This window comes from Leuresthes tenuis, unplaced genomic scaffold (assembly GCF_036924035.1).
Source record: "Leuresthes tenuis unplaced genomic scaffold, fLeuTen1.0.hap1 SCAF_19, whole genome shotgun sequence".
Taxonomy (NCBI): Eukaryota; Metazoa; Chordata; class Actinopteri; order Atheriniformes; family Atherinopsidae; genus Leuresthes; species Leuresthes tenuis.
Window position 1 is genome coordinate 12,148,770 of NW_027325373.1, and position 23,080 is coordinate 12,171,849.

At 40.1% G+C, this 23,080-nt stretch overlaps 2 protein-coding genes across 2 annotated transcripts; one reads left to right on the forward strand and one right to left on the reverse strand.

The window, feature by feature from the left end:
• Positions 1 to 8,311: 8,311 nt before the first annotated feature.
• On the reverse strand, positions 8,312 to 19,086 carry zdhhc8a (zinc finger DHHC-type palmitoyltransferase 8a). Its single transcript, XM_072371724.1, has 10 exons — positions 18,931 to 19,086; positions 12,308 to 12,429; positions 12,054 to 12,211; positions 11,520 to 11,692; positions 11,311 to 11,413; positions 11,039 to 11,130; positions 10,813 to 10,942; positions 10,595 to 10,700; positions 10,060 to 10,172; positions 8,312 to 9,954 (listed from the first exon to the last, which is right to left on the reverse strand). Exons 1-10 carry the CDS (start codon positions 19,032 to 19,034, stop codon positions 8,656 to 8,658), a joined length of 2,400 nt encoding a protein of 799 aa, XP_072227825.1. The 5' UTR covers positions 19,035 to 19,086; the 3' UTR covers positions 8,312 to 8,655.
• An 872-nt stretch (positions 19,087 to 19,958) lies between these two features.
• Positions 19,959 to 21,107, forward strand: ora5 (olfactory receptor class A related 5). The gene has a single exon (XM_072372586.1). The coding sequence runs from the start codon at positions 19,959 to 19,961 to the stop codon at positions 21,105 to 21,107; it is 1,149 nt and encodes a 382-aa protein (XP_072228687.1).
• Positions 21,108 to 23,080: the final 1,973 nt, after the last annotated feature.

Genomic DNA, 23,080 nt, shown 5'->3' on the forward strand with positions numbered 1-23,080 from the left:
AATATGTGCAGTTGATACTGAACAAACGTGCAGTGCACAAATAGTCGAAAGAGATAACAAAAGTTTCCTGAAGGTCATCAACATTTTGTCTCAACACTAAGAGCATTTCTATAAGAAACTGTTCTTTGTTATGTTTGTTCTAGTATGATTGTGACGTTACAGACTGAGGAAACATCATTCTGAAAAGAATTTACCATATTCTTGTAGCCTTCTTATATTATGCTGGCCTCGCTGTTTTCATTTCTATTCATCTTCAACTCCCACAACTATTTAATGCCACAGAATTCTATAACTGGAATTGAAAAAAGAAAATACATGAACATGAATGTAAATATCAAGGCCTATTTAAAGTCATATATGACCCATTTAACATTTAATCTTTTTGTTCTCCCGTAAGAATTAACTGGAAGTCAATTTGGAAGTAAGTGGGAGGTGATTGTCAATCTCATAATGGATCAGACCTTTTAATTCTCATCATTAAAGAACTTCAACAACGTGCAACTTATGACTCTTTGAAATACATTGAGTTTATAAAGTTTTATAAAGCTGCCAGTATTTCATAGAAACGTTTTGTCTGCCTGTTGCATCTGTGAGCCATAATGAAAAAGTTTCTTTCCATGTTTTCAAAGTTCAAACCACAATTCAGTCATGAAGGACATTGCATGCATCACATCCACACGCTGAATAGAGAAACCGCCTCACTATTGAAATAACAGAGAGGGCTGCTGTGATTTACAGCCTGTATCCACCTGAAGCATGCATATCTTTAAGTGTGTCAGCGTATCTTGCCTGCAGACTCCGTCGTTTTCACTCAACTGCTTTTAACTTCTGGGCATTAATATGAGCCTGCAGTAACCCTTTTACAGTGATCTCATTACTCAGTCAGTTCAGTTAAGTGGACCCTTTGGATTTAAACCCTCAGTGACCATTTACCCTTTATCACTCTAACACACTAACTACTGTCATGGATGCCAAGCTTTAATGATGAATGTTTTTGAGACTGTTCTCTGCTGGGTTTGCAACATGTTCAATCATCATGCACAGATGGCTTTCATACATTGCATTTAACATTTCCTATAACTTCAATCTTGGCTATTGAACAATGTCATTCATTACACATTTTATTTGTTGTGCTATATCACTACATGCATCCACTACACTACATGCCATATAATAAACACTCAAGGACACCTCACAATACATCATATTATCATGATATGAATATAATAACAGAATAACACAGAGAAACAAGATTACATTAAGATCATAAAACACATCTGAACGAGCTTTCTGTATTTTGGACTTTACACCTAAGTTCAGTTGACATGCAGCATTAGAGGTTTCAGAGCATCTGAAGGCTCTGGTACCGTTGGTCCGGAGACAGACAGCATGGCAGCTGATCATGAATGTAAAGAGAGGAAGGGAGTGTAAGGGAAAGGCCTGGCAGATATGAGGGAGCAACATTATGGCGGGCTTTGAGGTAAGAAGTCAAATCTTGTAATGAATACATTGATGAACTCAGAGCCAGAGCTGAGTGAAGATGGGTTATGATATGATCAAAGAAAAGTATACTGATGAGTATGAAACCAAGACCTTTGATTCTTGGGGCTATGCAGACTGGACAGTCATCAGTAGAAATACTGAAGGGTTTTCGAAAGTTTGGTCTTTGAGCCTTTTATTTCATTTTGAGTCAAGAAAGTTTGACATCCCGATGTTAATAGCCTGAAGACAGTATAGCCATGAAAGTATATTCTATTATGACGTTTTCAAAGAAACTTTGACAGAGGGACCACATATAAATATATGTGGTGCCTGGAACCATTTTTATCCTGACTCAACATTGTTATTCTGTCGAGGTATAAAACACAGTGGGCAGTTCTGCTGATCCCAACGATAGTCGGATATAGGGGGATACAACACCCCACTGGTTTTATTATGCTTCATCCCTTGGTATGACGTTCATGAATTAAAGTTCCTTAAGATTTATGTCCATGGCAAATGTTTAGCACCAAGGCAGAGAAAGAGAGATAGTAGGGGAAGAGGACTGTTAATGGTACAGCAGGCTTTCATTTACTCTTGTAAAATGTTTCTGTAGTGTTGTCCAAGTATTCTTGTTGACTAATCCCTTCTTAGCTACTGTATATCATTGTCACCATGTGACAATAATGTCTAAATAGACTTGGGGGGGTTCAGAAACATTCACAAGTCTGGAGTTTGATGGGAAGTCATGGAGAAAATTTTGAATTCTTGAGTCATCAGTTATAAACTTTGACTATTTTTAGCTTTATCATACCCAGGTGGCAGTATTGTGAAAAACTATTCAATCAAAAAGCTTTACTTTGTATGTTTACAGCATTTCTGGATTTCTTTTCTTTAATTCCTTTACATTAAGGATTGTTTTAATGGGTTGATAGATGATTCTAACACATAAAATAGTATTTTCATGTTGTTGTTCTGAATGGTAATTTGTCCTTAGGTTCAAGTGAGTTTTAACGGTTAAAATGTTTCAAAATGCTTGAAAGCGTCTCATGGTTGTATATACAAATTCAAATCCAGTGTTGATTGCTTAAGCTTTTTTCAAATTTCCTCAGGACGGAGTCTTTTGTGTGACTTCCTTGTCACTTTGCATAGCAGAACAAAGCATTTTGCTTTATTTCAAGAATCTATCGTATTCAAAGCTGTGTTTGTTCAACAGTGTAAATATGATGAATGTAATAATAGCTGCGTAATTTTCATGCCGTCCCACAGATTCCCCTCAGGGTCTGTGGATGGTGGCAGAAATCTCATTTAAAAAAAAAAGGCTCATCTTACGAAAGAACTTATTATCCACTGTAGCATTACATTTAGTTACACTTCTTGAATACAAAACGGATTCAACAGTGTTAAATCAGGGACACATATCTCACCATAACAAAGAACCTGAAGAATATGCAGGACGTTAAGTGTGTGACACCTATACGACGTGTTAGAAAAAGATTTTCTCTCATATCCTGTGTCTAACATTTCATTGGAAATGCATAACCAACCTTGAACACACATATATGTAACAGAAAAATGAATTTATCAAAAGAACACAAGAAAATAACACAGAAGACTGAATACATTATTCGAAAATGTTCAACATGCAGCTTTACAAGAGCTTGATAACCCTTCTGAAGGTACTTACAGGCTCACTTGACAATTAGCAGATTCACTTTAAAATAATCTTTAAAGAGTTAAACAACAACCAACCCCAGTGGCAATTATGTATCAAAATCTGCTCTGTTTAATTGAGCACAAGCAGAATGTAAGACTGCAGGATTATATTTGTCCTTAAGCGGAAAGTTTTCAGCTTTCAGATGAGCACTTTTCTTTTTTGTTGTCCAACACATGGCTGGAACATCCTCATCCATCGTTGAATACTATTGTTCCCAGTCTGTCTGATTTTTCCTTTCCCTCACCAGTGTTTATCATGAGATTACTAACTGACACATATAAAAGAAAGCCTACATCAAAGTCACAGCTATCTGCATTCATACTGTGCTGATGCCACATGTTTCTTATAATAAGGGCCTTCAAGTTCCTCTATCATTTCTACCAGAGAATCTTTTTCGCTGTGTTACTTTCTGTGTGTTTGTGACTTATTTTCTGTACCTGTCCTCCTGAGCTGAAATGTTCACCATAAAAGCACAGACGAAACTGTTTGTTACAGCAAACCGAAGGAATCACTGCTGTTTTCTGAAGAATTTCAACCGTATTTTTCTGCCACACATCCCGGCTTAAGTGCAAATAATGCTCTTTTGTTGCTACTGTACAGATTATGGCAGTTATGTCTCATCACAGCAAAGATATTGTAAATTGCTTATTCCATGTAGTAAAGATGAATGGAATTATTACTGCAATTATTGATGCCTATTATATACACACACAGAGATTAACAGAGGGTGCACAGTCAAGTGAAATGTACAGAATGTGCTGATACACTCCCACAGAGAATAAGACATATAATATTACAGTGTGTATGGTGATATATTAATTGCAACAAAATGCCCACACAGTGTTTGGGGCTCAGCAGGGCATTTCACATCCTTTTCCTGCGGTCTCTGCCACACAGAGGCACAGTCAATACAGATTTTTGTCCTAATTAAACCCCCGCACTGCCCACTACTATTCTGTTTGGGTTTGCAAGTGCAGCTGAGGCTTATTTATTTTAATGGAAAGACAAAAAAACCACTATGAAGAGTTTGATAAAAAAATAATAAAATCTGGAAACCAATGCAAGCTAATTTGAATCCTGCTTTTATTTCAGATGGCACTGCCACACAGACAACACATGATGCAACTGGAAATACCAGAAAAGGTCACCAAATTGGCTTCAGAGGAGAAAAGTCCCCTTTCACACATTCAAATGAGTTCTACACATTGAGGGTTAAGCTTGGACAACGCTGAAATATGAGCAAATGCTGCTGTTTCTGGAAAGGATCCTGTCACACTGAGAGTTTGTCCTGAGACTACAAATGACAAAGCACCACCTGACGTCCTGACTTTCACAATGACTTAATGCTGCACTTGCTTGGCAGGCTATAAGAGCAGCAATATCTGACAGTCAGGATAACCCGTACAGGGAAGAACTTCCCCTAAAGCAGTATTATGACACATCCCTGCCCTGTGATCAGATGAATAATGCAAATATTTTCAAATATACCCCGTTGTGATAAAACAACAAGCCAGGGTTGCTATTAATCCAAATCCTACTTGTCAAGTGTCACTGCAGAGAGTGCTTAATCACGCCAAGAGACAGGCCAGAGAGAAAATGGAATGCTTCAGTGGCACTGCAGCTGAAAATGACAATCAGCCAGTTCAGCGATGCCTCTGATGATCAGGCATATCAATGAGGTGAGAGGAAGAGGCTGAGAGAGGCACACCCACAGCCACAGAGGGGGAATGTAGGTCAGTCTGCAGCATCTGAAGAAGAGTGTGACTGTGAAACTGGTGAGGAAGAAATCATCTCATGTCAAGAGGTTATCATCAGTTCATGGGTCTTACAAAACAGAAAACGCAACAATAGCACAACAAGTCAAATGTCTCAGAAAAACAACATCAAAAGCTTTCTTTTAGCTTTGTTTTCTGAACTGTTCTGGGTTTTTTGTTAATTGTACTTTGTGAAATTTTGCTCTCATTCACAAGATGTCAGCGTATTCTCTGAACCATTGTAATTGTTATCTGTTTTTTTCTGCAATACACCGCAGGGCCAGTGTTTGTGTTTCTCAAATGCAGCATCACAAATCTTTGTTTCCATTTTTTACTTTGCTTTGTTTTTCATAAGATCGTGCTTTTGGATATCAGAAAAACCATGGCAACGCAGGAGTCTGTGATTCAAAGGTAGCGTCTGGATCACATAAGAAAGCTAGAATCATTGTTCATGCTTGAGGACTTGAGACATGAGACCCTTCTTTGATTGAGTGTAAGAAACAGAGGAAACCATCCACATTATAGCTCTTTTAACAGTTTGAATTTTGCATGAAATGGATATTTCTCGACAAATGTTTAGTGTCAAGTTTCATACATAAACATAAACAAACATACAAAAATCATTCTTTTGATTTTACATCAATTACAACATTGAAAGTGCTTCTTATTTGCAACTTGAGATGTAGCTGAGACGATAATGAGAATGAGGGCACCAGTCTCCTCTTATATTTATTTACCGTGTATATTTGTTAGGGAGACATGTTGTAAAAGCAGGCATGATGTAAGATGTAAGGCTTTTCAGACACCACAGTCTGCTCAGATCCACTTCACTAATTCAACAACCTGCAATCTCTCTTTTGTGCAGCAGCCTTGTCATTACCATCATTATTATTTTACCTCTGGCTGCAGGAACAGGGTTGGTGGGAGACGGTGGGGGTGGGAGTGGGGTCATGAAAACTTTTTTAGTCCAACTTTTAGCCCAAAAAGAAAGCCTTAAATGTGGAGGACTGAACGGATATATTGCATTCAGAATAGAAGAATAACACTCGACTAATGGAGCAAAAATAACTTATTTGAACATTCCATAAGAGTGTAGAGGATATGAACATCTAAGGTTATGTATTGATGTATTTGTAAATAAAAATACACATAGAACATTTAAAATGTGAAAGTGAGCATAGTTGTTATTTGCTGCTCTCTGCTACAGCCATAATATGTTACAGATCTATTATTTGCTTTATATTTTCTTTATCTAGGTTTAAATGTTCAGTTATGCAAAAGCCATTAGAAGCAGCATTTTTTTTTCTTTGACTTGCATCTACATTTTAAAGCCTCAACAATTCATGTCCACATCTGTGTTTCAGAGTTACTTTCCTAATGACACAGTGCAACATCTGTCCAGATAACAATAACACAAGTAAATCTTTTCGTCATCATCTTCTTTTCGTTTGGCAAACAACAAAACTGTGCACGCCAGCCCACATCTGGTGCACTATTTTATGATATCGAGGTCATCCAACAAAAAAAAATCAGCACCATCAGTCACAGAGGGGATAAGAGGGGACGGAAAGTTCTTGCTTATTTCACTGCCAGCCATTCACTGCCCCTCGCTTATTTGTAAGGTTCTTTTTTGGATTAAGAAACGCTGTCAGTGTAGAGAGAGGGCTGAGAGTGAGAGAAAAAATAAATCTCTTGAATTCATCTGGCTTGTTGTGGACGGATGAGGCAGGCAATAGAATTTTTCTCCCTCCATCTCTAACATCTGTGTTTGTGTTAGGAAGTAGACCAGTATGGGCAAGATAGGAAGATCCACGGTTATTGCGTCTTTTGTGAATTGCAGAATGGATTATTCATTCATTCATTTACCCAGGTTGTGCTTTCTGTACTATCATGTTAGATTAACAAAGCTTTGACAGCTTGAGTGCAGAAGGTAGATGGAGTGATGACTGGAGTGTGAAGGAAGCACGAGTTTGAGAGGTAGAAATTGACACTCAGAGTAAACATGATTCAAATGAGCTTTGTCTTCCTCCACTTTGGCCTCATTTGATGCAGTGATAATGGCTACTGTCCATGAGTAAATGCGCACAATTTTAAAATTATTATTGAGTTTGTGAATGTAAAGAATTAGAAAAAAATTCTGCTTTTTTATTTCTAGGCATCTATAGAGATCAAAATGCAGAGGTGGACATTTATATCACCAGTTTTAGATAATCAATAACATGTGAACTGATGCTATAAAATTCCATATTTGCAATTATTCTGCCATATACACTAACCCTGTATACAGCAATGTAATATTGAAATAAAAGAAAATTCCACAAAAATGCCTCTGCTGCCAGTATTTCATTAGTATTAATTTCTTTTTTTACACTTTTAATATGGTATTCCATTTTTCCAGATAGTAATGATGCTTCAAACACCCTGACTTTTATTTATTTGCTTATCTTTGGCCATGCCCCACATCTTTTGATATGCCTGTACGGTGAGATATTTGTCAGCTGCATTGTAAATTCCCCCCAACAGTTTAAGTCAGAAGAGTTTTTAAAGTCTTACTGTCATGTGTGCTATAAGCTCAAGTGCAATGATAAATTACATGAAAGCTCGACTTCAGAGTGTCAAGCCTTGTCATTTATTGGCCAAACAAACATCGTCTTATAGCCCATCGGGGGCTTAAAGCACTAAAAGTTCCTGATATTTCCCTCACAAGGACTGAATGAGACTGCTGGAAGAGCAAACACTTGAGGATATCTGAAAAACTCATCAAACACACCGCACACAGTTTTTTCTAGATCAATTAACGTTATTGATAAAGTTGAGCGTTTCACACTGACAATACGACTGAACTGCAGGTTTTATTATCAAATCCCCCACTGGTCTTCTGCATTACTTGCAGTCCCTAACACACAGTGCTATTTTCTGACATTTTACACACAATAGCATCATCTGCTGGATATTGCTGCCGAAGTGATACTATGCCACTGTTTAAAATTGTTCACTAGGGGGTGCCATAGACAAGTTTAGTGCAGAAAGCAGCATCACAGAGCACTTAATCTCCCGACAAAATATTGTATTTCACAAAACTCACAGCAGACGTCTTCTCCATTGCCATACAAGCTGAGGCCTTAATGCACTTTAGCAGATTATTCAGCTTTAATTTAATAATAAGCTTGGATTTTTTAACCAACAGTGAGAGGCAGTATTCATCCACGCAAATTGATGATATTTTTAGAGCAATTCTCGTCACAAGAAAATCAAAACAAAAAGTGCAAATTACAAAATAAGTTTATTCATATAAACAACTACAAAAAATCTGTTAAACAAGGAATTTTTTTTTTTTACAGACACTAATTAAATAATGTGTATTACAATGTTTCACAATATCAAAACACAAACACAGATAATAAGTTAATCTGTATTTTTTACATAGCTCTTCTGCTTTGATTGAGTCTAAAGTGCTCCTTCTGTTGGTAGGAGGAGGCACAGATATCCTGAGATCCACAGTTTTATTTTGTTTTGTTTTTTTATTTGTTTGAATTTGGAAGAATATGTCTGAGTTTATCCTTCACTGGGTATTTCATTGCCACACATACTCTCACACAAGAAGGCCCCAAATGCCCTCTTATTGACAAAAAAGATTTTGGAGCTGTGAAGACTGTAACACTGCATAGATGATTCATTCACACCATAAGAAACATGGAATGAGTTTCATTTCAGGGCTCCCAGGGTGACAGATTCCTTCCCCTCAGAGGAGAATGGGAGTGAGGAGTGTTTTGTGGTGGCGTAGGAAGTATATGAGGGGGCGGAGGAGGTGGTGGAAGATAAACGGGGCAGGGTGGATGTGGAAGAAGGGAGGCCTTGGGTCTGCCTCTCAGGAGGGCAATAGGCCGGAGACGAAGACCTGCCCTTGCTTTGGAGGCTGCTGCTGCTACTCTGCAAAGGAGAGCTGGAGGTTTTTGGGCCACGAGTCAAAGACGATGTGGAGGAGCTGGAGAGAGGTGAGGTCCTCATGGCATAACCTAGAATGCCTGTACTCATCAGAAACTCCCTGGAGCCGTAGGCTGGGGGGGTTGGTCCACGGGAGCCTGGGGGTCGAATATTGTCTGGCGGTAGGCTCCTCCTGTTGGGGATGTCATAGATTCCAATATCTGGACCGTAGAGTGCCTGGGATCTGGCTTGCATACGGAGCATCCTGTCTCTTTCCTCCAGCTCCCGTCTCTCTTGGATGGATGCCATGATGGTTTTTGAAAAGCTGTCATAGCGTGCAGCAGCAGATTTCGGAAGTGTCATATCCTGTGGAGCGAGATCCCGAAGACTCTCTCGAAGACCTTGAGAAGTCATATCTCGCATCGCCAGACCTGGTGGGGGGATGTCTCGTGATATTATGCTTTGGGATTGAAGGTCTCTTGGGATTAGCCCTTGAAAAGAAGGAGAAGGGTCTCTTTGAGTCAAACCTTGGAAAGATGGTGAGGGATCTCTTGAATTGATACCCTGCAAGGATGGTGAGGAGTCTCGAGGCTGAGGAGACTGTCTGGTGACACCCATAAACACAGGACTGTAAGAGTGAGGGGATGGACGCTGCACAGTCCCATCTGTCCCCAGAGTCATAAAGTGAGGGTGGTAGCTTACTGACGTAGCCCCCCTCTGAGCCATGAACTGGGGGTCTGCAGGGTTGATGAAGTTATCGTAGGAAGGGCTCCCATTGCTGTGGTTGGCCAGCAGACTGGAAGAGGAGATGATCCCCACAGAAGGATTGGATCCCAACCCATCAACATGCATGGCAGGCAGCTGAGATTTGCTGCCATGGCGACTGCTGTGTTTTAGTGTGAGAGAACGGGAGTTGAGAGTCAGAGAATTGAGCTGTAGTGAGCTGGAGATGGTGCTGGGCTGAAGGGGAAGTTGGACAGGCAGGCTGGCCTGATGGCTGCCTCTCACGGGGCTTTTTCTAGACTCAGAGCAGAGGTCAGGACCTTTGTTGTTCCCTTGCTGTTCTGATGTCTTCAGCAACTGAGCAAGACAACACAAAACAGACAACAGTGTCTGTCAGGCACCCAGCAAAACTATGACTTACACACTCTCATGTAAAATAACAGGACTGAAAAATAGAGTCACCTGCTCTGGAGGAATAGGTGATGATCCTCTGGATATAGCCTCCAGTACTGGCCGTAGCTGAGGCACAGTGGGAATAGACACAGGAATGATGGATTTGGTATGATGTCCCATATCTGAAAAAGAGGTCATCTTGTGATTAAGTGCTGTCATCTGCAAATGTATAGAAAAAAATCTGTAATACATCCCAGCTATGACATCTTAAAGGGGACTTTAAGAAATAATGGTTGCAGTATTGTATATTTCTTTAACTTTAAAGACTTGAAAAGACCAAAACCAAGAATATTTTAGTTGAACTTTAAATACTCTCTGGTTTCCTTAGTCTGCAACATGCACACTGCAAAGATGTAAATCTGTACACATTTGGTGAAGATGCCAGAACAAGATAAAAAAAAGAGCTACATTTTTTCCTGTTTTTTGTAATGAAATTGCTTGTTATAAGAGTTATTACACAAATACAGACTGTATGTTGTGTGAATATTGCTGCAATGCTGTGTCTAGTGTTTATATGTTATGTGTGTATGTAAGGCTCCAGTACCATCCATTACAGCAACTTGACTTTTCAGCAGAACGCGGTCTGGTTTTGGAGGAAGTGGTGGCGGAGTTTTGTTATCTGACAGCTCGACAGCTCCAGCTGAGGAATGCTGGCAGAAGAAAAAAAAACAAAGATACATCAGGGATACATCTTATATCTCATGACAACCGAGGTCACAGTTCTTAGGCGATGTGAGAAAATATTTAACTGTTTATGCATACTTTATTTTGGAGTGAAAGATTATGTATCCCGTTGTCCCCGACTTTCACTTGCATCAGTCGATCGAGCTCTGGCCTCAGGAACGGAGGTTGAACATGGACGACTGTTTTCTTACAGGGCCTCCCTGTATAACTGGATACCGGGGCAGAGGCAAACAGAAACATGTCAGTAAATAAGTGCAAGGCTACCGACAATGATGAAGATCAATAAAAAAAAAATTTTTCTTACTTTGGAGAAATAGGACTGCAAACCAGGTACTCCATGTTGTTACAACAACCTCGTGTAAAAGGGTTTATTCCTCCTTGAAACTTCCCAGTTACCTATATATTTTACAATGATCATATCAAATAAATAAAAAGTACATTTAGATATAAAATAAGTAAACAAAGTGAAGATTGTTTAGAATGAGAAAATCTAGAGAGGCTTCTGCGTGCATGGGACAAAGCTGAAAATCAGTACTGAATCAGATGGCAAGTGGAAATTAGGGGGAAATTGCTCACTTGCTCATTGGTGGTGCGACCTCTGGATACCAGATACAAGTGGAACCCAGTGAGACCCAGGACGGGGATAAGAAACAGCCCTGATATACTTATCACTACCAAGCTGGAAAAATTGATAAGGAAAACTGCTTCACATTAGTATCAGTTCAACAAACCTTTACATAGAAACGAACAGACAGAGACAGCTACTAATCATGTTTCAAGGATACGTAACAGTGCAGTGCAGCTTCCATAAGTCGTCCATGTGGTGCAGAACATAAATGAGGCCAAATGTGAAGACAGCAATCATATGAATGGTAAGAGACAACAAAAACAGGAAGAAGAAGCGATAGTTTCGCCTCCCAATGCAGTTGTTCACCCAGGGACAGTGATGGTCGAAATCCTGAGTAAAGAGTCGGGAAAAAAACATCAGGCTTTCTCAAACATTTCGTAGCTCTGTAATCCAGTATTCATAACTTGCGGAATAATCCCCTGTGCTTTAAATCATAGTTTGCTTTCTGTACCCTGTTCAAATTGTGTTTCTACAGCAACAACAAAGGATCTGAGAAAAGGATTAACCTGATTATCGAGATCTCTGCCTCAGTCACCCTCTGTCCATCAGTCACCCTGCAGAAATCTCCTTTACTGACTCTCCCCCACACACACAGCTGCACTCACTCATAAGCATTACTCACTTTTTTTCTTCCAATGCTCTCTATTTACTTTCTTTTTCTGTGTCTCTTTAAATCTGTCCATGCACTCACCTCTACACAGTGATCACAGACGCTACAGTGCGAACAGCGTGGAGGTCTGTAGAAATGGCACGATGCACACCACTTCATCCTAACCTGGACACCCTTCACATCCACATTCTTGTACAGCGGAGCACGGAACTCATCGTCTTTGTCTTCATCCTCACTTGCTGCAAAAAAAACACAGGGAATTGTTGAAGTCGTGCTCACAAGTCAAAGAAAGGGAAATTTCCTGCAGGTGGCGTAATATGACTTTGGTTACTAACCCATTGGGAGAACACCAGCATCCATAAAGGTTGCCATGGTGAAATTGGCAAGCACAAAAAGGAAAAGGATGGCAGAGCATGGTGGCACAGCAGGGCAGATGGTCACGGCCAGCCACGGGCATCTGAATAAACACACATGGATGAAGAATTGAAGAAATACTATTTCCTAACAGAATTTCTGTCACAAATAGAAAGTTTTTAAAATCGAGCAAGAACCTATCTTTTGGAGGTTGATGCTCACACAAATCAAGGCTACAGTAAAGACTTTAGTGGATCATCCATATCCTATTAATTTTGAGGCGAACAGTGGATCACAGAAGTAATTGTTGACAGTAAGAGATAAGCGTGTATTAGTGTGTGTTCACCAGTGCCAACAACAAGAGATTAAAAGAAGGGGTTCTCCTGACCCAATCTTCCTACACCCTACAGTGGAGCAAAGTTACCAACTGTCTCTGCTTTAAACAATAAGAGCTGAAAGATAACTTTAATCATCTATTAATATGTTGGTTACTTTTGATTTCATTAAATGTCATTTAGTCAAGCAGAATTGACAGCAAACTCTGAAACTCAGCCATTAGTTTCTGCATGATGATGCCAAACTGCTTGTCTGCTAGACGGAGCCAAATTTGCATGAATGTAAAACAAAAATGCTGAAAATCAATGCATTTGAGAATGTAGGTGCAGCACTATGTAAAACACTATGAACAGCGAGTCTCAAACTAGCAATCTCTTATATGACGCTATCCTCTCCTTTGCATTTGCACACTAACAAGATGTGGAAAAGTGTACGGCATGACATCAAATGCATCTGAAGATGTAGCATGTTGGTATGTTCACGAATCCAAACTTTGATCAGTTATAGGAGCAGAGTACTGAAAACTTAGCCACCGTCCTTTACAAATCTGAAATAAAAACCTGTTTCCAAAAAGCTTTGACAAAGTTTAAAATTTTAAATAAATATATCAGCAAATCAAATGTCGAAACTAGAGATTAGAGGCATGTTTGCCACTGGGCTTCAATAGCTCCTCTTTTAGGAATTATGTTAAGCATTTTCTTACCTCCTTTGTCAGATATGTTGTTCTGCAAGGTGCCAAATGTTTTCAGTGGGACGCAGGCCTGGACTACAGGCAAACTAGCGCAGCATCAGAACAGCTTCACCACTGAGCCATGCTCTTTTTTTATCTCATCTTGCTGAAATAAGCCAGGTCTTTTTTTCAAAAAAGTCGATGCAAAGTCGGTCTAAGAACTGTATGCTTTTAACAAGCCAGATGAACTGTCTCTTCTTTAAGCCAGAGGACCATGTAAAATTTTAATTAATTAGGCTACAGGATGGTATCTGCTGTAAAAACCGACCGTCCTCACTGACAATAACAAGATATCCTCGACAGAATCGTGTCTGCCACTTAACATTCGTTTTCAGCCTTGCAGCCACACTCAACATAGCCTACCTGATTGTAGCGACCATATCTGACTTTCCACATTTCACTGGAGTTTCTGGATCTTTCACTAGGATAAAATCTTTGAAATGTACACCGAATGAATCATTAACTAATTGAACTATTTGCCTTTTTGAGTGATGAACGCCTCCCAGTCTTCACTCCTAAAAGACCCATCCTTTCTCGGATGCTCGTCTGATAACTTATCGTGTTACTGACCCATTGTTTTTTTTTTTGTTTTTTTTTAAGCTTTCTAATCTTTGTAAAATTTGACATGTGTTGATGAGATTACATCAAAATGTAAAAAGACAAGATATGATAGGCGAGTCAATAATTTGCTTACCAATGAACAGATTTTTATTTACATTATGCACAGCACAATATTTCAGGAAAGAGTAGTTTTCCAAACTAATGTGAACATGTAGTTTTCCAAAAGTTTCTTCTCACAGTCCAAGTTCATTTAAGTGGTGATTCTAAATTAGCTGTTTGTATCAATGTGAGCATATGTAGTCATCTGTCCCTATGTGTTCATCCTGTAATTGACCGAAAATGGCTGGATGGACATTGTTCTGATTATGTTGTCAGGACTGTGGCCATTAAAAAAATCTTTCTGCGTAAAAGCAAGATGTCCTTCACTTATCTCTTCCATCTATTCAGTATGTGTGTGTGTCCTGAATTGTGTGTGTGAATAGTGAATGGGTGAATGTCCACGGTGTGAGATTAGAAGGAGGGGCAGAATAATCAGGTTACAGTGGTAGACAGAGGAAAAGAATCACAGGATTATCAACAGTGTCTATTTAACCTATATACAGTATGGAACTTCTGTGAATGTTACAGGGTAAAGTGTTGTGTAGAAATAGTAGAAATAAATGATGGAATATCATGCACCTTCCAAGGCTAAACAGAAAGAGATGTATTGTTCTTTTTACGGTTTCCTCACTAACTGTCGATACACATGAGTGAACAAACGAAAAGACTCACTGAAAGTGAAAATACCAACAACATTGTTTGCCTCATTTTTTCACTTCATCCCACTTCAGCTTCAATCCCAAAACCCTGGGGCAGGTTTTAGACGGTGGGGGGGGAGGGGTCCCTCTATAGAGGAATACCCGCTGATGCCATGCCAGCTGCAAACCCAGTAATCCCTAGATTATGAACTTTGGATTACAGACCATTTCTGCCAGTCCTGTTCATTGTGAATTCTTCACATCAGATACTAAACACAAAGAGCGTGCAGTCAGGGTTTACAATATATTACATTGTGAGCTACTATATATACTGTCAATTCACTCCTGGTAGTCTTAAAATGCAGAGGACTCGTTCAGCCTTTGAGGACAGACTGTAAACCGTACAATAGTTTTGTTGTAGAATTGAGGAAATTTAGTATGCTAAAATCTCTAAGCATTTCACGATTCCTCCATCAATTCTCATTCCTGTAAGGCTACTATTCAGGATTTGAGTCCAAGCTCCTCTTACTACCTGTGTTCGTGTTTAACATGCGCTTAAACTATCATAGCTGATCCGGTACATCAGGCCGTGCAACTGAAACTGGTTACAACACCGCTCTCATCGCACTAGAGGCTCAAGTGAAGCCCACTAAAATAACAATCTACAGGCAAGTATCAATTCTAAAAAAACAGACCAAAAAAAGCATTAAAAACTTTGTGCGTTCATTTCTCTTTAAATCTGGAACTAGGTGTGGACCAGATTACAGTGTGGCTGCTTCCACTTGGACGGTGAGACTTCATCTTTGGTCTGAGACCATCTGGACAGCAGAGAGGGAGACAGTTCATTACGTTGCAAGACAAGCCCCACCTAATGAAACGGCCAGGGCAGAGCTCTAATAAATCACACTGAACAGTAAGCTGCTCTGCAATCTGCACACTGTCCTCATCCCCACAGTGGGTCAGTGGCACAGCAGACTCCACGCCCTGCAGTCAGTCAAGCTGAAAGTTCGGGACTCCTTTTGTGAAATACTTTCGAAGACACAAAAATCACATCACAGTCGTGTAATCTATCACATTTCTAGAGATATCGCTACAGCAAACAGTGGTTAGAAAAAAACTCAATATGTTCATGCTGTTGCCGTATCAACCTTTCCTTAAATGATTTGTGATTTGTGTCATCCTTGTTTCCTTTTCTCAATGTGTGTCGTCTGATGAGAGCAAAAGTGTTTTAGACGAAAAGATACATAAATAAAATGGATCTTAAGTGGAAGTCATTTAAGTGTTAGAATCAATAAAGACAATGGGTCTGAATAAGAAAACCATTTAAAAAATATGTGAATACATTCTAAGCTGACTGAAAGCTCAACCCCTTAATTTAGAAACTATAAAAGGCTAAATGATAAAAAAAAAAAAAAAAAAAAAAAAATTGAGTGATAAAATGCAGCCTTGCTCATTTCAATCCACTCAGGGGTTTTACTACCTTACATGGCCCGTTATGGCCATTAGCTAATGGAGATTAACATTAGCTAATGTTGGCCAGCTTTAGACATATAATACAGTCTAACAGGCACAACTTAGTATTGCAATATTGTTAACCTGATGCACTATATATTACCATTTTGCATAATGTAATTGCCTTTTTTTTTTCTTGGGAATGAAATAAACTGCCTTCTAATCCTACGATTTCTATGATGCACATTTTAGCCACAACAAAAGTTTGTTCACTGGATAAACACATTTTTTCTTCATCTAAGCAGACATATCATGATCAACGAGGGGGAATTTTCTTCTTTTTAAATGACCGTGTCCTGCCATGGAGTTAAAAAATGCACCACACCTTAATGGCTCCCCAAACACAAGTTCATGGTCAGAGCAACAAAAGCAGGAAACCACTAACTGATTAATTTTATCGGGCAAAGGAAGACAAAAGAGCCCCCATGAAACTGAAGGCTGTTCTCTGACTCCCACACCTGCGGCAGAAACAGACTTTAAAGCTTTCATGCTCGCACTACTAAAGCGCACATAAAACTGCTGACACTGATAATTACATGAATGTTACCAGGAGAAAGGAACAATGGCCTTATATATGTAACATCCCTGCAGGTTTTTTTGGGGGGGGGGTGTTGTTTCCACTGGAAGGGAATAAAATATAATGTGTGACTATCATTAATATTTACATAGTGCTGTGTAGGAAAGTGCTCAAAGTACTGGAAGGATGCAGGGTTTGATTGGCATGTATGGCGTGACAATTCAATTCAATTCAGTTTTATTTATATAACACCAAATTACAACAATTGTCATCTCAAGGCACTTAAATAATATAGTCCAATTTAAGCCAATTGGAATTCAATAGAAATATATATGCCCATGATTCACAGCAACACTAGTAAAGGCCTTGAAGGTGACATGACAGTAGACAAACAATATCCCTCTTACATGGTGTTGCAAAGGTGAGACTGCAAAGAGCATGGCTCCAGTTCACCCTGTCATGGATAGGATGTAGTTGCAGCTCTGGCTTTTGACAAATAGATACAAATAAATCAAACAACTTGTTTGTTTTTTTTTTACAGAAAATTAGGTCATATTAACTTGCATTTGGTGAAAGTTTGTACCAAGTCATTCCTGAAAGTAAATACTCCTGGTAAAAGGCAAAGCACAAATTGAAAGGAAAGTGTTAAAGACAGCTAAACTGCAGACATCAGTCATAGTGTGTTGTATCTAAAGATCAATATACAGCCACTGGGATACACTGCAACACACTGACGGATCAGGATATTTAATCTCTGTTCTGCAGGGCTGTATTAATAAGGAAAAAAAGAAATGTCATGTCCCTAAGTCATTTTAGCTCAAATGCAAACCTCGTCCCAGGAGGAGCAGAATCATCTCTTGTTCATTCAATCATTGAGGCGTCCTGGTTTTGCTGGTTTAGCACTGCAGTCCCAATTAAGTAGTTGCTTTTCAATCTCTCACGTCAGCAGGGTGGTTTTTTCCCCTCCCAGTACAAATGGAGTTCATCTGGGGAGGTTCTCATCATTATCTGGCATATGTGTCTGTCCCAAAGTCTTCCAAAAGTCTGAGGCCTGCAGCTTTAAGGCACCCATCAGCTTGTCACTGTGACATACTTTTAAATTCTCACATGAAAAGAGCTCATTTGAAACCCAAATGGAATTTTGATCGAAATACTAATCATTTTATTTTTGAGATACCTGATAAAATCAAGCAAGTGCAAACTTGTATAGCATAAATGTACTATGCCTACAAACAGCTGATAATAAACTCAAATATTCCAGAGTTCATCTTTCCAGATGGGGGATCACACAGCATCAGCCTGAGGATCTTAATCCACATCCCCTCAATCTGGTGTCAGATTCCAGTGGAAACACTGCACGGCTGGAGAATGCAGGAGAAACTAGGACAGATACAGCTGCAGAGGTCAAGGATCAGTACAACAGCATAGAAAAATGATGAGGTGGGAGCTGTCAGTCAGTCGGTCAACAGCGTTATTCATGTACATAAAAGGCTTAAAATGCTGCATGTAGCTATGTCAGACAACCCTAAAGTCATCACCTAAATTGGATTCTCTGGGCATTAAGGGATATTGTGTTTTTTTTCTTGCATGCCAACTTTGAGTCTTTTTAACCTCACAAACAGTTCCAAACAAGAATGCTTGAATTCACTTTAACAAACAACACACAAACACAATGGAGCGTTTGCTGGCCAGTGCATCTGATTTCCTCCAGCTAAAGTTCTGACACATATACTCATACATGTTGATACTGGTTGGATTAACCCCTAAACTGTGCTTACTCTGAGTCCTTGGGGTGCAATGGGCAGCCACCCAGACAAGCCCAAACTGCAAGCCAACCAGGTCAGATGTTAGCCACTGCTGAAGGGTCTGCCAGCAGAGTGAAAGTCAGTGGAAAAGGGCAAAAAATAGCTCCTGTTAATAGCTTTTATGGCTGTGAGCAACTTTTTTCAGATCAAATTTGGAGATTGACCTCAAATATGTGCGTATTGCAATGAATGTCTGTTATTTAATCATATAGCAGCTTCTGGATTTAGAAATGTGCAGGGATGCCAGAAAGAGGTTTTTTTTTTTTTTTTTTACATTTTGTTGTCTCAACGCTCAGCTGCGAATGAATGAATACCCAAGGATGCATGAATGGATAGACAGACGAATCGCCCGCGGAGGAGAGCAACAATGCATGTCAACACTTTTGCAAGGCATGTTCAAACTTACGTGAAGACGAAGAACAGGGAGGTAGAGCCGACCAGGAGGCAGGCGGCCGTGCACACAGGGATGAAGGCGCTGGGTTTCAGCGAGTCGACGCCGCTGGCGGGCATCCTGTCCGCTCCGCACTCATCAGTGTCTCATACCAACGAGAACGACTGCAAATGTCGGACGAAGCCCCTCATGAACTGCAGATCGCAGAACAGATAAAAGCATAGTCAAAAGAGAGGGAGGAAGGAAAAGAAAAGCTCCGCAGCGCCGCCGATCAGTCCCGCATACCGTCCCCGGCAGGCAGCAGCGCACAGATGCCGCGTCTGGTCTGTCCCAAAGGTGGTGCCTCTACTCATGAATGACGTGAGGCACTACTACACTACTCTGACTCAGACCTCCTCCTGCAACCTGATCAACACGTTATCCTACTTTTTATTGTGCAGTTGAGATTAAATGGTGGCCTTATAGATATATACTGTAGTGTCTTCCACATGTGTCATCTACTCATGCCCATAATAAAGATATTATAGCCCCATTGCAATCTGGAAAGAAAAATATAGGCCACGTTTAGATGCTTATTCTAGGTCACCAGACTATTCCTGTGCGTGCTTAATGACATGGTACATAATTTGCATACTGAAACAAAGATTTTTTTTTTTATCATATGCAAAAAAACAAACAAGAAAATACCGTCTTGATGTAAGTAATCAAGTGCACACCTATGTATGAATACCCAAGGATGCATGAATGGATAAATACAGTTCACAAAGAGATGTGAAATAACTCAATAAGATTCCAAGTGAACAATAACAGACAAAAACAACCATAGACACGGCTCCCTATGATGTGAGAAACTGCCTGGGAGCTGCCAGTCCTGAGAAAATGCAGCACTCTCTTATTGGAACGTCATGATGAGGTTTCCATGAAGGAAAACAACTTGGAAAGTTTTTGGTTTTTTTTGATGACTGGGCAGGGCTTCTAGTTCTTCCCTATAAAAGTCAAAAGACCAAAGCATCCTTTAGACATTGTGGCTTGACTGTGAAACAATGGACACAGTGGAGTTGATTGAATCCATCATCAGATCGCTCATGTTTATAGCAGGAATCCTGGGAAACAACTGGCTGGCTATAGTCTCTTTACCCAAGCAGAAATCCGGCATCCGTACTAACGAGGTCCTGTTCATTAACTTGGCCGTCTCCAACCTCATCACCAACTACCTGGTGGACCTGCCTGACACCATGGCAGATTTTGCTGGGCGATGGTTCCTGGGGGAAACCTTCTGTGGCATATTTCGCTTTTGTGCGGACCTCTCTGAAACCAGCAGCATCTTCACAACACTCTTTATCTGTGCTTTTTGGCACCAGAAGCTGGTGGGCTCCCTAAAACGAGGAGGTGCACCAGTGCGGCTGGACAGCCTGCGCCTTGTGTGCTGCCTGCTGGCTGGGAGCTGGACAGTGGCTGTGGTATTCAGCATCCCGCACTTCTTCTTTGTGTCAGTGGAGGGGACGGATGAGGGCCATGAAGACTGCATAGATGTCTTCCCCGATGCACTTTCCAGGCAAACCTATGAGATCGTTTATCTAACCGTGGCCAATGCTTTTCCTGTTGTGGGAATCGTTTTCGCAAGTGTCCAGATTGTTTTTACTTTGCTCCAGAACCAAAGGCGCATAGGGAGCCATTGCTCTAATCCAAGCAAAGTTATGGTTAAAGAAGAGACCAAAAATCCTGAGGAAAAAAGCAACGACAGATCAGTCTGCGCCGTTTCTAGTTCAGGCACCTCCAAAGACCTCAAAGATTCTACATCTGCAACCCACGGTAATGCAGGTGAGCCTGCTTCTTCCCATCCAAATGAAGCGCTGCCAGGTGACAGTCCACACACCTCTTCCCTAAACACAGAAACAGACACAGATTCCAGAGTTGTGGCTCAATCAAATACTTCAAAACCCATGCCGGTGCCATCAAAGGCCAGTTCCAACGCAAGCACTCAGGAGCGGGCAGCAAAGAGTGTGGTGGCGGTAGCCAGTGTGGTCCTGGTCTGCTGGCTGACTCATTTACTCTTGCGCATCACCAGCAACATCCACACTTCATCACTTGTGGTGGAGGTGGCCAGCTATATCGCAGCCTCCTACACCTGCATCATCCCCTACATATTCCTGCATGGAGTGAAGAAACTTTCTTGCTTGTGTAGAAGATAGAAATACAAACAAATGTGTAAAGTTAGGAGGTTTGGCTATAGTCCTCATTTCACAGTTCTTCTTAAGAAGCATTTGACTGATCCTAAAGATTCCAGCGTTTGTCTCTCTCCCTGCTGTACCTTTCACTGAGCGGTTTTACTGCAGTTCAGTGCCTGCTAAATAATGCGATACTTCTGCTGTAATACATTCCTAAAACCTGACTGCGTGTAAAAGTTCATCTCTTGATCAACAGCACATACAGCACTCATTATGAGCCAAAGGTTTTTGAGGCACCGTTTGTAAAATCATTTAAATGTTGTGCTGAAGCTTATCAGGAGGCATTGTTATTCTCCAGATGTTGATTCGACTGGGCTTTTTTCTGAGGGAAACTACAATGAACAACACATAAATGTAATTGTGATATTGTGCAAAAGTCTTGAGCACCCCCCAATTCATTTGTTCTGCTTCCAAAGGTGCAGACCTTCTTCTAGTCTTCTAAAGTAGTCTTAGGCAGCAGTTCTCCAGGCGTTCTAAAAAGGTCTTTCACATTTTTTCTTCAGAATCATTCAAGCATAAAAAGGCACATAACTGAAGGGATGAACCAGCGCTGTGTCTACACATTAGAAACTGAGCAAAGAACCAATCTGAAATTGTATCTTTAGGCACTTTGTTACTAGCTGTCTGCTGCAAAAACACAATTTATTCCCATTTCTTTCGTTAAATCAACGTAAATGAAAAAATACATAAATGCGTAAATAAATAGATTATAAAGACCAAAGATGACACAGTTTGAGGGATATTTCAGGCTCCAACAATGTGATTTCCCAAAGAGCTATTTGCAGAAAACCTGGTATATCTCAGCCAGGTGCACGGAATCAGGCCTGAAAAACAAATCTACATCTCATTTACAGTATTTAAATGGGATGTTCTTCAAAAAAATAAGAAAAATAAAATCAACAAACACCTGACACAGGACCTGAGGGATGCCTCCGGATCGTCAGTTGATCCATTTACTGTTCACTGAAGCCTCATCAGAAATGGTCTCCTTGGATGGGTGGCTGTCAAGAAGACATTCTTAAGGAAGGTAATAGATAGGAAAGACGGACGATTGCCAAATTATATAAGAAGTGGACAGAAAATCAGAGACAACAGGTCTTGAATCCTCCCCAGAACCCAGACCTCAGAGCTGTGCCGGATCATCTTGACAGAGAACGAAACAAAAGGCAGCCAACATCCAAAGAACTTTGAAATGTCCTTAATGTTTCTGTAGAATACTTAAAGAAATTACAAGAAAGCTTGTCTAAGAGGGTTTCAGTGAATCACTTCATCTGTTCACTTGCAATTTATAAAGAAATGAGGGTATGTTGAAGACTTTTTCACAGTCCTGTACAGCATACGGTACGGATCAGGATATTCATTAGCCGTTTGTGTAGCTTTTTGCTTTCCAGCCATGTCGATGTCGACAATAATGAGATATGCAAAGAAGACTAATGTAAAAGTGAATTTGCTGCACAAGGTGGCCGATTCCAAACACAAACGGTTTTGCTGCGTCTGATATCTTGCTGTTAAAACAGTAACAGAGTAAGAGGATGATGTTGCATAAAAATGTACCGATTAAACTCAAGATGTAAATCAGCTTGACTCGGAAAAAAACTGCTCACACCGGTCACGCTGGAAAATAATGCAAAGATCCCCTCACTTAAGAGTTGAGTAAGCATAATGATTCCCTTCATCACTGGAAAAATAAATGCAGCAATAAGTTGAATTTTTTTTTTTTTTTCCTCCAACGGGATTAAAAATTAAACATAATTACGTACTACAGCATATATTTAATTGGAGACCTTCGGCAATTAGTGCCTTGTTATCCATGAGGGTAAGAGGCTCAGAGTGCTGTTTTAGATTAAAGATAATTGCATAAAGCGTCAAATCATCAACAGCAATTTGATGCTCCTTTCTCCTGATAATTAGTGAGGTTTTCACACAAGTTTGCACCG